The sequence below is a fragment of the Anomaloglossus baeobatrachus genome, chromosome 1 (assembly GCF_048569485.1).
Source record: "Anomaloglossus baeobatrachus isolate aAnoBae1 chromosome 1, aAnoBae1.hap1, whole genome shotgun sequence".
Classification (NCBI taxonomy): domain Eukaryota; kingdom Metazoa; phylum Chordata; class Amphibia; order Anura; family Aromobatidae; genus Anomaloglossus; species Anomaloglossus baeobatrachus.
The window spans coordinates 203,779,273-203,794,699 of record NC_134353.1 but is presented as its reverse complement, the minus strand read 5'-3'; the positions used below and the strand labels follow the sequence as shown (position 1 = coordinate 203,794,699).

At 45.4% G+C, this 15,427-nt stretch overlaps 1 protein-coding gene across 5 annotated transcripts in view; it reads left to right on the top strand.

Annotated features, from left to right (window-relative positions):
• ARFIP1 (ARF interacting protein 1) overlaps positions 1–15,427 on the top strand; it is a 189,705-nt gene that overhangs the window by 102,821 nt on the left and 71,457 nt on the right. For 4 of the 5 annotated variants that reach the window (XM_075347794.1, XM_075347817.1, XM_075347811.1 and 1 more), the window contains 2 exons: positions 11,902–11,997; positions 14,311–14,420. In XM_075347794.1, the coding sequence (XP_075203909.1) occupies positions 11,902–11,997; positions 14,311–14,420 (206 nt within the window). The remainder of the gene's footprint in view (positions 1–11,901; positions 11,998–14,310; positions 14,421–15,427) is intronic. The other variant, XM_075347825.1, reaches the window with a different exon arrangement.

Genomic DNA, 15,427 nt, shown 5'->3' with positions numbered 1-15,427 from the left:
AATGAATAAATATTATATTATTATATATCTGATAAACACAAGTTTTGCTCATTCATCGGGTGATAATCGGCTTGTTTACCTGGCACAATAATCATGAAACAAGCGTTAGTAACAAAGCTCATTCCCAGTCGTCTTACAGTGTAAATTTAACAAACCTTTTTAACTTTTAGGGAAAACTCCTTTTAAGCATAGCGTTCACTGCATATACATTTATCAGATTATTCACACACAGTAGTGTCACCCATCAATTTTCTTATTTTCTCCTCTCGTTATTCAATGCTTTAATTGGTAATTGTTAATATAAATGCTTTCCTTAGACTGTTTTGCCAATAAAAGATCTCATTTAGTTTTTTCCTAGGTGTTCCTTGCCTCCAGCTACTCTATGCCCTTGTAATTGCATTTGTTAATATCGTGACACATTAGAATTATCTGCCTGATGGGTGCATCATGGAAAAAAATGAGAACACAGATATTATCACATTATTAGTAAACCGAGAAAGTCAGAAACAATTTTTGTTATATAATGATGCAGCTCTGGAAGTTTCCATTCTCAGTCTTCATAGCTGATGATGAGGGTTTTTTTTTTTATAATAAAAGGGAATCTGTCTCCAGGTTTTTGCCACCTAATCTGAGAGAAGCATAATATAGGGGGCAGAGATCCTGATTCCAGCAATGTGTACTTGGCTGCTTAGTGTAGTTTTGATAAAATCCCTGTTTAATCAGCAGTGATTATCATTAGAGGACTACTTGGCATGCTACCAGGTAGTTCAGCATATTAATTAGCTCTATATAAGGCTGGGGGCACACTAGCATATGGCATCTGATGCGAGAGCATCGGATGTGATATGCCAATGACCCTTGGCTCCCGCTGTGCTGCCAGCATGAGCCGAGTGTCATGCAACTGTGATCCGATCCTGCAATTGGATCACAGATGCAGAGGGGAGGGAGGGATCTCTCGATTGCCTCCATTTTCAGCTGATGTGATTATTACACTGCGCTCAGATGTCATCCGAGTGCAATCTGATGTTTCATTCGCACCCATAGACTTGTATGGGTGCAAGTGACCAGTTTCTCTCTGACAACTGCAGCATGCTGCGATTTTTTTTTTTTTTTTTTTTTTTTTTTTTTTTTTTTCCCCCCCCAGTCTGATTTAGGGCTGAGGAAAAACTCACAAATCTAAGCTGCAGCATTGTCTTAGATTGGGCCCAGTGCAATGCGATATTTTGCATTGCACTCGTGAGTCATACGCTGGTGTGAGTGTACTGCTAGATCTGGAGCAGAGAAAACATTGATTTTATCAAAATGATAGCAAATGGCTCAGTAGGTGACACATCGCTGGAATCAGGGTCTCTGTCTCTACATTATGCTGCTTTCAGATGGGGGAGGAAAAATCCGGTGACAGATTCCCTTTAACAACTGAAATACTCCTTGACTTGATCCTTCCAGAAAAGGTATATCACATTTAGGGCAGCATGTTGGCCCAGTGGTTAGCACTGTTGTTTTACAGCGCTGAATTTTGAGCACCGAGAGGAAAAACCCTCGCAAAAACATACTGAAAGGGAATTTGGATTGTTAGCGCCAGGAAAGGAAACCCATTGTCATCTGCCTTTCTAACCTTGACCTTCAATACTAAAAGAGCTGTGCTTTCAATGCATGGAGGTCATTACCTTTCATAGGTGTATTGATGAAGCAATAATCTGGTATCTGTCGCTCTGTTGCTGTCTGACTTCCAGCATGCCACTCGATCCTGCAGCTGGTTGCACTCTACTGAAAATAAACCATCCTCCTAGTGGCAAACCTAACTAATTACACTGAATTAATCTACAAACCTCCTTTCCCCAATGTATTATTACATAGAACTATTGATTGCATTCAAATACACATCAAATGCTGTTAGTCTGGCAGCACAAAATGACTGTTTATGTTCAGGCGCACGGTGCACCCTTGTCATGGCAAAAACATTTTGGTGCACCTTCCCACCTACGTGTTTTCCATCTATCTCCAACCTCCTAAAGCCAGAGATGTTAGTCAAGGTAGAGGGTTGCAGGGACTGATTAGTTAGGATGATTCCCAGAACTGCTCCGCCATGCCAAGAGTCCCCTGAGAACCGGTGCTTGATTTTTAACAGTCGTTTTTGGCTCCTTTTTAAGTTGGATTTAAGTTTTAGTATCACTGGTAGAGTTGTAAAGTTGATTCCAGCAATTTGTCGCTTACTGGGCTTTTTGCTGTAGTTTCAATTGAATTACGGTTTCATCAGCAGGAGATTATCACTAGAGGATTGGTAAACCTGATGCCATGTTCTCCATATTCATGAGCTCTGTATAACCCTTTCTCCACCATTTATTGACAACTTACTGTGTACGCCATACATGGTTTGAAAGCTGTCAATCAGTGGCGTGGGCTGAGTATTACAGATCTCAGCGTTCAGAAAACTTGTAGATCTGCAGGAGATAAGTGATTTGATCAAAACTGCAGCAAAAAGACCAGTAAGTGATAAATCACGGGAATCATGGTCTCTGTGCCTACATCATGTTGTTCTCAAATGGGAAAGCAAAAAACTGATTAAAGATTCCCTTGAAAATTCTTAGCTTTTCTCTGTAAGACAACTTGATTAGCCTTAAAATAGAAACTAACAGAAACCATTGTCTTTGGCTGTATAACACCTATTAGGCCTCATTCAGACGTCTGTGTGTCACGTACATGTTATATCCCTGATTTCTTGGATACAAAATGTAGCCATTACAGTCTGTGGAGCTGTTCACTTGTCTGCGTCTTTTTGCTGACATTTTTCTGTGTAAAAATCATTTGGACACGCCTGCTTTTTACTGTCGTCATGGATAAAAAGTCTGTGTCCACAAAAGTCATAGACCGCACACGGATGACAAGAGGGAGCCATGTGTGTGCTGGCAGTGATTAAGGCTATGTGTCCATGGTAGAATGTACCTGCGGATTTTTCTGCATGAAAATCCGCGACTTTCGCGGCAAATCCGCACCTTATTTTTGCCGCGAATTTTGATGCGGATTTTTTTTTCCCCATTCTATACCCAAAATCCGCACCAAAATCCGCAACAATAATTGACATGCTGCAGATTTTTCCGGATCAAAATCCGCGGCAAATCCGCCGCGGAAAAATCCGCAGCATGGACACAGCATTTCCAAAATGCCATTGAAATGGCTTGGAAGTGCCGCTGCTGCAGATTTTCGGAAAATCCGCGGTAAATCCGCAGCGTGGACACATAGCCTAAAAGTGCAGTGAATAAGAGAAAGCTTTGTAATTTATCCATATGTGAAAATCACCGATGACGCTGTGGTCAGATTGGCCAGTTTGACCATCAAACACTGATGACACTCGTACCATTGGTTTTGCATATGTTAATAACCACGGATGTCTGAATTTTAGGAGTGTGGTTCATGTACATTTATCAATGAGACAACCTCTTTAGTAAATGATGGAAAGCCAAAATGAAATCACTTACCTGCTACTGGCAATGTGGAAAGTACCCAGATTTTCCTAGTAAAGTAATTATATATGTGCCTAAGGCTTTTGCACTCTAAAAATTGTGCTTAATGGTTCACATGCACTAATATTAGTTATTTACCAATGTACTGTCTAATGTTGGCGATCACGTCTTACATGCAGTCACATCCCGCGCCCTGTACTCTGAGGAGAGGATTTCCTCTCATCTCCCCTTACTGTACTATAAGACGTCACATGTCTCCCATCGCCACTGTTAATTGACCAACCACCTCCACTGGCCAGATTGTGTATGTCATGCTGAAAAGCAGATTGCTCAGTCTTCACACACAACACAGCTCTACTACGGAGTCTACTCAACAGCACAATCGTAGTACCTCCTTGTACTAGAGACCTTGTGCTTGTTACAGCACCTCCTTGTACTAGAGACCTTGTACTTATTACAGCACCTCCTTGTACTAGAGACCTTGTAATTATTACAGCACCTCCTTGTACTAGAGACCTTGAGCTTGTTACAGCGCCTCCTTGTACTAGAGACCTTGTAATTATTACAGCACCTCCTTGTACTAGAGACCTTGAGCTTGTTACAGCGCCTCCTTGTACTAGAGACCTTGTAATTATTACAGCGCCTCCTTGTACTAGAGACCTTGTGCTTTTTACAGCGCCTCCTTGTACTAGAGACCTTGTAATTATTACAGCACCTCCTTGTACTAGAGACCTTGTGCTTGTTACAGCGCCTCCTTGTACTAGAGACCTTGTGCTTGTTACAGCGCCTCCTTGTACTAGAGACCTTGTGCTTGTTACAGCGCCTCCTTGTACTAGAGACCTTGTGCTTGTTACAGCGCCTCCTTGTACTAGAGACCTTGTGCTTGTTACAGCGCCTCCTTGTACTAGAGACCTTGTGCTTGTTACAGCACCTCCTTGTACTAGAGACCTTGTACTTATTACAGCGCCTCCTTGTACTAGAGACCTTGCACTTATCACAACACCTCATTGTACTTATCGATTGAGTATAAAGGACTCATGGGAACTGTGGTTCTTGCATGTTAGTTCTGCCAACAGCAAACACAGGCAGCAAGAAACAAGAAGGCTTTATAGATCTGCACAAGGTGTGTCTGTGGGTGACATCATCTGCTAAAAGTTCATATAGATCTAGGTACTTTGTTTCATTAATGAACTTGTTAACTCTATGAAGCCGGTTCTGTATTTTTTTTGATACATCATGTCCAAGCACATACGGAATTTGAGATTATAATGATGTCCATTTTTATCTGAAAGTAGTCACCCACTTGTAGAAATTCCTATTTTTTTTTCATGTAGCAAAGTATTAATATAATTAATTAAACTTTTAATTTAAAAGGGCACAGGGACATGTTTCCACCCTTATGAATTTTTTGCCAAACGCAAACATTTACCAAACATTCTCAGAGATTGCAGTGGTCGGTCACGCAAGCCCAGTTAATAAATTGGGGTCTTCAGTGCCCTTCTGTGTGTCATGGACCCCTGACTCCTAGCTTAGAGATTTCTCGCAATCTAAGCTATGTTATCAAGTTTTCGGCCAGACCAATCTTGCATATAATAAAACGACAGTAGTTGGCTACTACGTCCGTAGATATGTTACGTTAGAACTAGTGATGAGCGAGTACTAAAAAGCTCGGGTGCTCGAAGCTCGGGCCGAGCCTCCCAAGATACTCGTGTACTCGGCCCGAGCAACGAGCCCAATGTTATCCTATGGGAGACCCGAGTATTTTTGTGAAATGACCCCCCGGCAGCATGGAGAAACCCTAAAAATGTCACAAAAGTCTCAGAAGAGTGCTCAAATGACATGGCAACAGCATGGGGAAGACCCCTTGAAGCATTTATCACTCAAAAGTCACAGCTGTGAACAATTTTGTCCGCGTTTCACGCAGGGCTGTGGAGTCGGAGTCGGAGTCGTGGAGTCGGAGTCGGAGCTCATTTTGGTGGAGTCTGAGTCGGTATAAAATGCACCGACTCCGACTCCTAAAATATATAATAAATTGGGGACAGGAGTGCAATGCAGAATGTGCTGAATATTTTACTAAATAACAACATTTAGTATAATGCTTATATTTAAGTGAAAAATTTATTGTAGTACAATGTGAACATCAGACATTTAATTGTTTTTATGATACAATAATCAAGATATTTGGATAGAACATAAAATATTTATTGGAATACAACTTTAGAACACAAAAAAACTAATAAATTGTAAATATGTAATATATATAATATATATATATATATATATATATATATATACAGTGTATATACACACACACAAGATATATATGTAATCTACTGTATATTACATAGTGTATTACATATTTACAATTTATTACAGTTTTTTGTGTTCTAAAGTTGTATTCCAATAAATATATTTTATGTTCTATCCAAATATCTTGATTATTGTATCATAAAAATTATTAAATGTCTGATGTTCACATACACATATTCATGTACTACAATAAATTTTTCACCTAACTATAAGCAATATATGTAGGAGTCGGAGTCGGAGCCGGAGTCGGAGTCGGTGCAAGAGAATTTGAGGAGTCGGAGTCGGAGTCGAAGGTTTGGCTTACCGACTCCACAGCTCTGGTTTCACGCCATTTTTACGGACTCACCAGAAAACCTTCCAAAATGACTCCAAAATGATTTTTCATGGCAGAAATGTTAAGGGCACATACCCAATAGTGAGATAGAGCTGGTGTATGTTACTTTTTGAGATTAATACATGAAAGATTTTACGTGAAAACATTGTGTGGCACTCCGATGTCCCTGAGAAGAGACATACATGAAGGCCTCTTGAGTCTAATGTGCCCATTTTGAGGAAGTGAGTCTTTGTAGTATTTTCCTTTGCCAGGGCAGTCCAAAATTGTGAGGTTCACCAATGCCCCTGCATACAGACGTGCATGAGGGCCTGTAAACCTGAAGTGCCCATTGTAAGGAAGTGGGTCTATTTCAGTATAGCCCTTTGCCAGGGCAGCCAAAAATTGGGAGGCTCCACATTGTCCCTGGATAGAGACGTGCATGATGGCCTGTAAACCTGAAGTGCCCATTGTAAGGAAGTGGGTCTATTTTAGTATAGCCCTTTGCCAGGGCAGCCAAAAATTGGGAGGCTCCACATTGTCCCTGGATAGAGACGTGCATGATGGCCTGTAAACCTGAAGTGCCCATTGTAAGGAAGTGGGTCTATTTTAGTATAGCCCTTTGCCAGGGCAGCCAAAAATTGGGAGGCTCCACATTGTCCCTGGATAGAGACGTGCATGATGGCCTGTAAACCTGAAGTGCCCATTGTAAGGAAGTGGGTCTATTTTAGTATAGCCCTTTGCCAGGGCAGCCAAAAATTGGGAGGCTCCACATTGTCCCTGGATAGAGACGTGCATGATGGCCTGTAAACCTGAAGTGCCCATTGTAAGGAAGTGGGTCTATTTTAGTATAGCCCTTTGCCAGGGCAGCCAAAAATTGGGAGGCTCCACATTGTCCCTGGATAGAGACGTGCATGATGGCCTGTAAACCTGAAGTGCCCATTGTAAGGAAGTGGGTCTATTTTAGTATAGCCCTTTGCTAGGGCAGCCAAAAATTGGGAGGCTCCACATTGTCCCTGGATAGAGACGTGCATGATGGCCTGTAAACCTGAAGTGCCCATTGTAAGGAAGTGGGTCTATTTTAGTATAGCCCTTTGCCAGGGCAGCCAAAAATTGGGAGGCTCCACGTTGTCCCTGGGTAGAGACGTGCATGAGGGCCTCAAAACATTAAGTGTCCATTTTAAGGAAGTGGGTGTATTATAGTATAGCCCTTAGGCAGGGCAGCCAAAAATTGGGAGGCTCCACGTTGTCCCTGGGTAGAGACGTGCATGAGGGCCTCAAAACATTGTTCCCATTGCAAAGGAGCGGGTCTCCTGTCGTTGTAATGTCCATTCTGCAAAGAATGGGCGAAAAAATTTACCACTGGGGGTATACCTGAAACAAAGGCCTAAGTATTGCAATTTGTAACGGTCATCATCATGGTGGCGCATGAGGAGAAGGAGGAGCAGTCCAGCGATTATCCAAAGTCCAGAAGTGTGTACCCATGGGTGAGTGGAGGTACATGGCAAACTTTAAATTCCGCTCTCATTTGCTGGTGGTGTGGTGAAGTCTGGCCCAATCCAACCCTTGTTCATCTTGATCAGAGTCAGCCTGTCAGCATTTTCAGTTGACAGGCGGGTGCGTTTATCTGTAATGATTCCACCTGCGGCACTAAAAACACACTCTGACAAAACGCTAGCAGCAGGGCAGGCCAGGACTTCCAAGGCGTAGAGAGCCAATTCATGCCACGTGTCCAGCTTGGATACCCAATAATTGTAAGGCACAGAGGAATGTCGGAGTACAGTTGTTCGATCTGCAAGGTACTCCTTCAGCATCTGGGCAAACTTAGGATTTCTTGTGGCACTACCCCGCACCTCAGGGGCTGTGGTACGTGAGGGGCTGAGAAAACTGTCCCACATCTTAAAGACTGTACCCCTACCTCTGGCGGATTGGACTTGTGCCTCTCTCGGCTGTACGCCTCGGTTGTCCACTGATTCCTGACCTATGCCGCTAGCGTTTTGTGAGGGGAATGCTTTGCCTACTTCCGTGAGTATGGCCTTCCGGAACTGCTGCATTTTGGTTGACCTCTCCTCCACGGGAATAAGAGACAAAAAGTTCTCCTTGTAGCGTGGGTCTAACAGTGTTACCAACCAGTAATGATTGTCGGCCAAGATGTTCTTAACGCGAGGGTCACGAGACAGGCAGCTTACCATAAAGTCAGCCATGTGCGCCAGACTCTTAACAGCCAGGACTTCAGTAGCCTGACCAACAAGATGACTGAACATGCTGTCCTCCTCCTCCTCCTCCTCCTCATCTACCCTGTCCTCTGGCCAGCCACGCTGAACCGAGGATATGACTGGTGTGCATGTCATATCCTCAATTTGGCCGGAGAGTTGCTCCATGTCTTCATCCTCCTCCTCGTCATAGTCCTCCACTGCACGTTGTGATGAGACGAGGCTGGGCTGTGTGTTATCACCCACACCCACTACTGTTTCTTGCTGCAACTCATCGCGCTCCGCCTGCAATGCATCATGTTTGTTTTTCAGCAGAGACCGTTTTAGAAGGCAGAGTAGCGGTATGGTGACGCTAATAATGGCGTCATCACCACTCACCATCTTGGTGGAGTCCTCAAAGTTTTGGAGGATGGTACATAGGTCTGACATCCATCTCCACTCCTCAGGTGTTACGTGTGGAGTTTGACCCATTTCCCGACGGCTTAGGTGATGCAGGTACTCAACAACTGCCCTCTTCTGCTCACATATCCTGACCAACATGTGCAGAGTTGAATTCCAACGCGTGGGGACATCACACACCAGTCTGTGAGCCGGAAGATGCAAACGGCGCTGAAAGCCGGCAAGGCCGGCTGAAGCAGTAGGTGACTTTCGAAAATGTGCAGACAGGCGGCGAACTTTTACCAGCAGATCAGACAGCTCTGGGTATGACTTTATAAACCGCTGAACCACGAGGTTGAGCACATGGGCCACGCATGGAACATGTGTCAGCTGGCCTCGCCTCAAAGCCGCCACTAGGTTCCGGCCATTGTCACACACGACCTTTCCTGGCTTTAGGTTCAGAGGTGTGAGCCAGTGATCTGCCTGCTGTTTCAGAGCTGTCCACAGCTCTTCTGCATTGTGGGGTTTGTCACCTATGCAGATTAGCTTCAGCACAGCCTGTTGCCGCTTCGCCGAGGCAGTGCTGCAGTGCTTCCAGCTTGTGACTGGTGTGGAGGGCACAGTGGATGAGGATGCGCAGGAGGAGGAGGAGGCTGAAGAGCATGACATTCCGGAGCTGTAGAGTGTGGGTGAAACACTGACTGAGGTAGGGCCTGCAAACCTTGGTGTGGGAAGGACGTGTTCCGTCCCTCGCTCAGACTGGGTCCCAGCTTCCACAATATTAACCCAGTGTGCCGTCAACGAGATGTAGCGGCCTTGCCCGCAAGCACTTGTCCACGTGTCTGTGGTTAGGTGGACCTTGGGTGAAACAGCGTTGTTCAGGGCACGTGTGATGTTTTGTGACACGTGGTTATGCAACGCGGGGACGGCACACCGGGAGAAATAGTGGCGGCTGGGGACCGAGTAACGTGGGACAGCTGCCGCCATCAGGTCACGGAATGCTTCTGTCTCCACCAGCCTAAAAGGCAACATTTCCAGCGCAAGCAGTCGCGAAATGTTAGCATTTAGAACTGTGGCATGTGGGGTGTTGGCAGTGTATTTGCGCCTGCGTTCAAAGGTTTGCTGAATGGATAACTGAACGCTGCGCTGGGACAAGGACGTGCTTGATGATGGTGTTCTTTCTGCGTAGGCAACTGCAGGTGCAGGAGTGGAGGAGGCTTGTTCGCAGGCAGCATGGACAGAGGATTGGCTCGCATGCACAACCAGCGAAGACGTAGCAGTGACATCAGCAAGCACTGCTCCTCGACTCTGTTGTACTTCCCACAAAGTCGGGTGCTTGGCTGACATGTGCCTGATCATGCTGGTGGTGGTCAGGCTGCTAGTTTTGGTACCCCTGCTGATGCTGGCACGGCAGGTGTTGCAAATGGCCTTTTTTGAATCATCTGGATCCAACTTAAAAAACTGCCAAACTCGGGGTGACCTAACATTTGTACAGGCACCTTGTGTCGTCGTGTTGTTCCGGGGAACGGTTGCCTGACTTCTGCCTGGGGCCACCACCCTGCTTCTTACTGCCTGTTGTGATGCTACGCCTCCCTCCCCCTGTGCACTGCTGTCCTCGCTCTGCATATCCTCCTGCCAGGTTGGGTCAGTTACTGGATCATCCACCACGTCGTCTTCCTCTTCCGCACCCTGCTCCTCCTCCTGACTTCCTGACAATTGTGTCTCATCATCGTCCACCACTTGTTGAGACACGTTGCCAACTTCGTGAGAACGTGGCTGCTCAAATATTTGGCCATCTGTACAGACGATCTCCTCATGACCCACTTCAATATGAGCTGGCGAGAGGCCAGAATGTGTGAATGAAAACGTGAACAGCTCTTCCGAGTGTCCAAGTGTGGGATCATTAATGTCCGAGGAGGACGTGTACTCAGCCTGGTGGTAGGAAGGAGGATCAGGTTCAGAAATGTGCGGTGCAGTATCACGGCTACTGACACTTGACCGTGTGGAAGACAGAGTGTTTGTGGTGGTGCCAATCTGACTGGAAGCATTATCTGCTATCCAACTAACAACCTGTTGACACTGGTCTTGGTTCAAGAGCGGTGTACTGCTGCGGTCCCCAAAAATTTGGGACAGGACGTGCGAGCGACTAGATGTGGCCCTTTGTTGTGGCGAAATTAGAGCTTGCCCACGACCTCGGCCTCTGCCTGCACCACCATCACGTCCACTTCCTTGTTCCTTGCCAATGCCCTTGCGCATTTTGCAATGCTGTGCACTGCTGACGTGTATATTCACTACTTGTGCGTTATATCAAAGTTTCTGGAAATTGCACACAAGTGCACCTGTACGCTGCCACCAACAGGCACACACGTGCGGTTTTAAAAACCAAGCACGGACGCAATAAGAACCTAACAGGTTTTTTTGGGGAGCGACAATTACAGACAAGTCAGACACTATCTGGACTGTTTTACACTGTGTACACCAGCCCCAGATATGATGAAGGCTGGTATACGGTCACCACTACCCTGCCTGCCTGCCTGTATACTGGTACAATAGTCCTGACAAGGACTCTTTTGGTCACTAGCCTGTATTCAGACCTGGCTATACCCTGCCTGTATATAGCAACAATAGTCCTGAGAAGGACTCTGCTACTGTACTCCGACCTGGCTATACCCTGCCTGCCTGTATACAACTAGAATAGTCCTGAGAAGGACTTTTGGTCACACTGTTTGCAGCCCTGCAACTGAAAAAGCTATAAAGGGCCGCAAAGCTTTCCCTGAATCAGCGACACTCTCCCTGCACTGACTGTCTGGATAGCTGTGAGCAGAGCACAGCGCGCCGGCCGATATAAAGGCTCGGTCACGCTGTGCAGGCCGGCCAATCACTGCAATTCCACAACTAACAGGGCTGTGGCATTGCAGTGGTCTGCCAGCCAATCCCTGCATGAGGGCTGGCTCTCAAAAGAGCGCCAACATGCAGAAATGAAGACCACGAGTACAGCACGAGTATCGCGAGATTACTCGGTCCCCGCCGAGCAGCCCGAGTACAGCGATACTCGTGCGAGTACCGAGTAGTTACAAGCATGCTCGCTCATCACTAGTTAGAACCAGTTCCTGTTTGGGCATCCTTTGTCATCAGCGTTTCATATTGGCATCGTTCGGACTCGTGCCTTCCATTAATCAGACACAGTATGAACTGTTTTAACCTTCCTAAAATTTGTACTCCTCTTTAGGATCCTTCTCCATACCCAGGTCTCCAGTAATTTCTCCCAGTAGCTCAGCAGCTAGCAGACTGGCTGGACAAGGAGATGATATATTTGTTCCGTCAGGTACTGCATTGCTGGATAACCCCTGGAGCTGCTGCTGCTGCACTAACCCCTTTATTCCCCTTTATAACACCCTGATTATTATTCTATCATGTTTGTGCTCTTAATCTTATGCCAGCGGTCTAAAATGTTAATCTGTGTGTAAAAGCAACATCATTCTCTCTGCAGTACATGGTATATTGTAAAGTGTGGGGAATCCATAATTAAGCATTAGAAAGTTCCTAGTTCCTAGATGTTCTTAAGGTGAACAGACCAGGCTAGTAGAATCAGCATGTACCATCGATGTGGAATTTACCTCCTCCCTGTAATCTTAAACGTTGTAAGAAGTTACTTTGTCATTGTAGCTCTATCACAAAACTGGTCCTTGATCGTGACCGGTGCTTCTGTGAAGACCATTATCTGACTTGCCCAACTAGTGACGCTCTACCATGTATGAGAAGAGCAGGCTGATGTTGTTTCACCAATCATTGTTGCAATATTCAAGATAATCCAATAACTGTTGTTTACTTTGCTTGCAGTTATAGTGACAGATGCTTTCCTGTATTTGTTGTAACAACACAATATATTTAAAAGGGTTGTTTAGGATTTTAATATTGATGGCTTATCCTCAGGCTAGTGATCAATATCTGATTGGTGGGAGTGCGACACACTGCACCCCCACCGATCAGCTGTTCCTAGTGCCGGCTGCCCATGCGACACACTGCACCCCCGCCATTCAGCTGTTCCTAGTTCCAGCTGCCCATGCGACACACTGCATCCCCGCCGATCAGCTGTTCCTAGTTCCAGCTGCCCATGCGACACACTGCGTCCCCGCCGATCAGCTGTTCCTAGTGCCGGCTGCCCATGCGACACACTGCATCCCCGCTGATCAGCTGTTCCTAGTGCCGGCTGCCCATGCGACACACTGCACCCCCGCCGATCAGCTGTTCCTAGTGCCGGCTGCCCATGCGACACACTGCACCCCCGCCGATCAGCTGTTCCTAGTGCCGGCTGCCCATGCGACACACTGCACCCCTGCCGATCAGCTGTTCCTAGTGCCGGCTGCCCATGCGACACACTGCACCCCCGCCGATCAGCTGTTCCTAGTGCCGGCTGCCCATGCGACACACTGCACCCCCGCATATCAGCTGTTCCTAGTGCCGGCTGCCCATGCGACACACTGCACCCCTGCCGATCAGCTGTTCCTATTGCCGGCTGCCCATGCGACACACTGCAACCCTGCCGATCAGCTGTTCCTAGTGCCGGTTGCCCAGCTCTAGCAACGGGAATATTTGCTGCTGCTGGGTACTGCACTTTCGCCCCTTATTGATTCAAAAAGTGGCATCTGTACAGTACCTGACTGCAGGCACTATTTGGGCAGGGGCAGACCTCTATATTTTTGGTCCGATTTTGAGATTCAACAAAACATCAGATCACTCCTTGACTAATGTTAGTCTAAGGAGCCGTGGTGCACATGTCAAATTTTTAGTCTGTCCGAGAAAAAAAATCGCTGCTTCTTTGAGTTTGATCCGATATTCGGATCGCACTTGACAATACAAGAAAATAAGGGAGTAGAAATGATCTGACTGCACTTGGATGAGAGTCCGATTTCTGCACTCTGACGTAGTGGAGAAGATTGGGAAATTTTGATCTCTAGCTTCTCTTCAGTGTGCTCCAATTCTCTTATCCGAGAGAATCAGATCAAACTCTGATTAGAGTGTAATTTTGCGTAATCTGCCTGATTCTTTTCTATGAGACCATGGATGGCTGCACTTGCCCGTCAATGATAGTCGTGCAGCTCTGTAACTTGGCTGCTCCCAGTGACAGCGGCTGCTTCTGGATATGCTAAGGTTAGCCATCAATAACTCCTGGACAACCCCATTAAATAATACTTCTACTGGAATGGTCATTTTGCCAAAGATGAATAAGTGTGTCTGTGTCTCTTAATCAAGAAAAATCAATGCATGGCCAATTTTTGTTTTAATTAAAGGGCACTTGCACATTTAGTGATGAGTAAGTCGCACGTATCTATAGAGAATGTGTTGGTCGGTGAGCCGAAAAGGCTTCAAACGGGGTACACATTTAGATAAACGTGCCAGAACCCCTGCAATGCTGTCCGAATATTTACGTCTCAGATGTCCTAGGAGTTAGTGGGGTTTTTTTTTTTCATCTAAAGGTGGAATTGCTCTTTACTCAATGACAAACTTTGTTTTTGTTCCAAAAGTTTTTTTTTTAATTCAATAATTGTTCGGTATACTGTATATTTTTGGTGATGATATGGACTTCCATCACTTATTCATTGTCAGATTTATGAATCCTCCTCTTTTGCTTCCTTAGGCGAAAGGACACAGCAGAGAAGTGGCCCAGTCGTCCTTGCAGAAGAACCAAGAAGTACAGCAATTGAAAAATTAGAGCTAGTGAGAAAATGGAGTTTAAATACCTACAAGGTCTGTATGGCGGAGATCTGGTTTCAGTATTTATTGAATTCCTTTAATGGCAATGGAGACTTTAGCAGGGTTTCAATTGTCATTTTTGTAGGGCATCGGCTTGCCTTAAGAGTATAAAAATCAACCTGACCCCCGGCCGCTCCAGTGTAGCCTTTCTGCTGCCCCCTGGTATTTGTTCACCCTCCTGCAGTAGTGACATCACAACTAAAACCAAAATTAAATGTGAAAAGCCCATTTTATTAATAAATTACATTTGGGGGTTCAAGACCCCAACACAACAGAATTACCACTTTATTTTATTCTCAATTTGATACCAAGAGGAGCACAATGCTCTCAAGCTTGCTTTACGTTTTCTTTTTATATAATAGTTTTTGACTTTGACCTTCAATATCTTCTACAGCAATTCAGTGGTCACCTATAAGAATGCTTATATGCAAAAGAAATTTCTGGATCTATGTATCTGAATAGAGATGATAGAAACCCATGCACCTACTTCTGAAATAACCACATTTAGACATATAGAACTGATTTAATTCTTTTGGATGTCTTTTTTATTATTATTATTATTATTATTATTATTATAGCGCCATTTATTCCATGGCGCTTTACAAGTGAAAGAGGGTATACGTACAACAATCATTAACAGTACAAAACACAAATGAAAGCGAGAATGCAAGTGAATTTATTAGACACACTGCAAAAGGACCTAAACCAGAGCAACACAGACGTTTCAGCATAGAGCCTTTCTCAAGGTGGTTGCATCGATGGTTAATACAGGAGGGCGTGGGTCACAGTGGACAACCGGGTTGCGTACATAGAGGTAAGGTTCCTCACATTTGCTGAATGTGCTAGTAAGTAGAGGGGTGACAGTCACTATGGGAGGTGAGTGGATGTCTGCAGGGAGAGCCGGTGGTAGACAGCAGTGGCTGGTGAGCGGTAGCAGCGGCGCTGTCACCCCTCTACTTACGAGCACATTCTGCAAATGTGAGGAACTTTATCTCTATGTA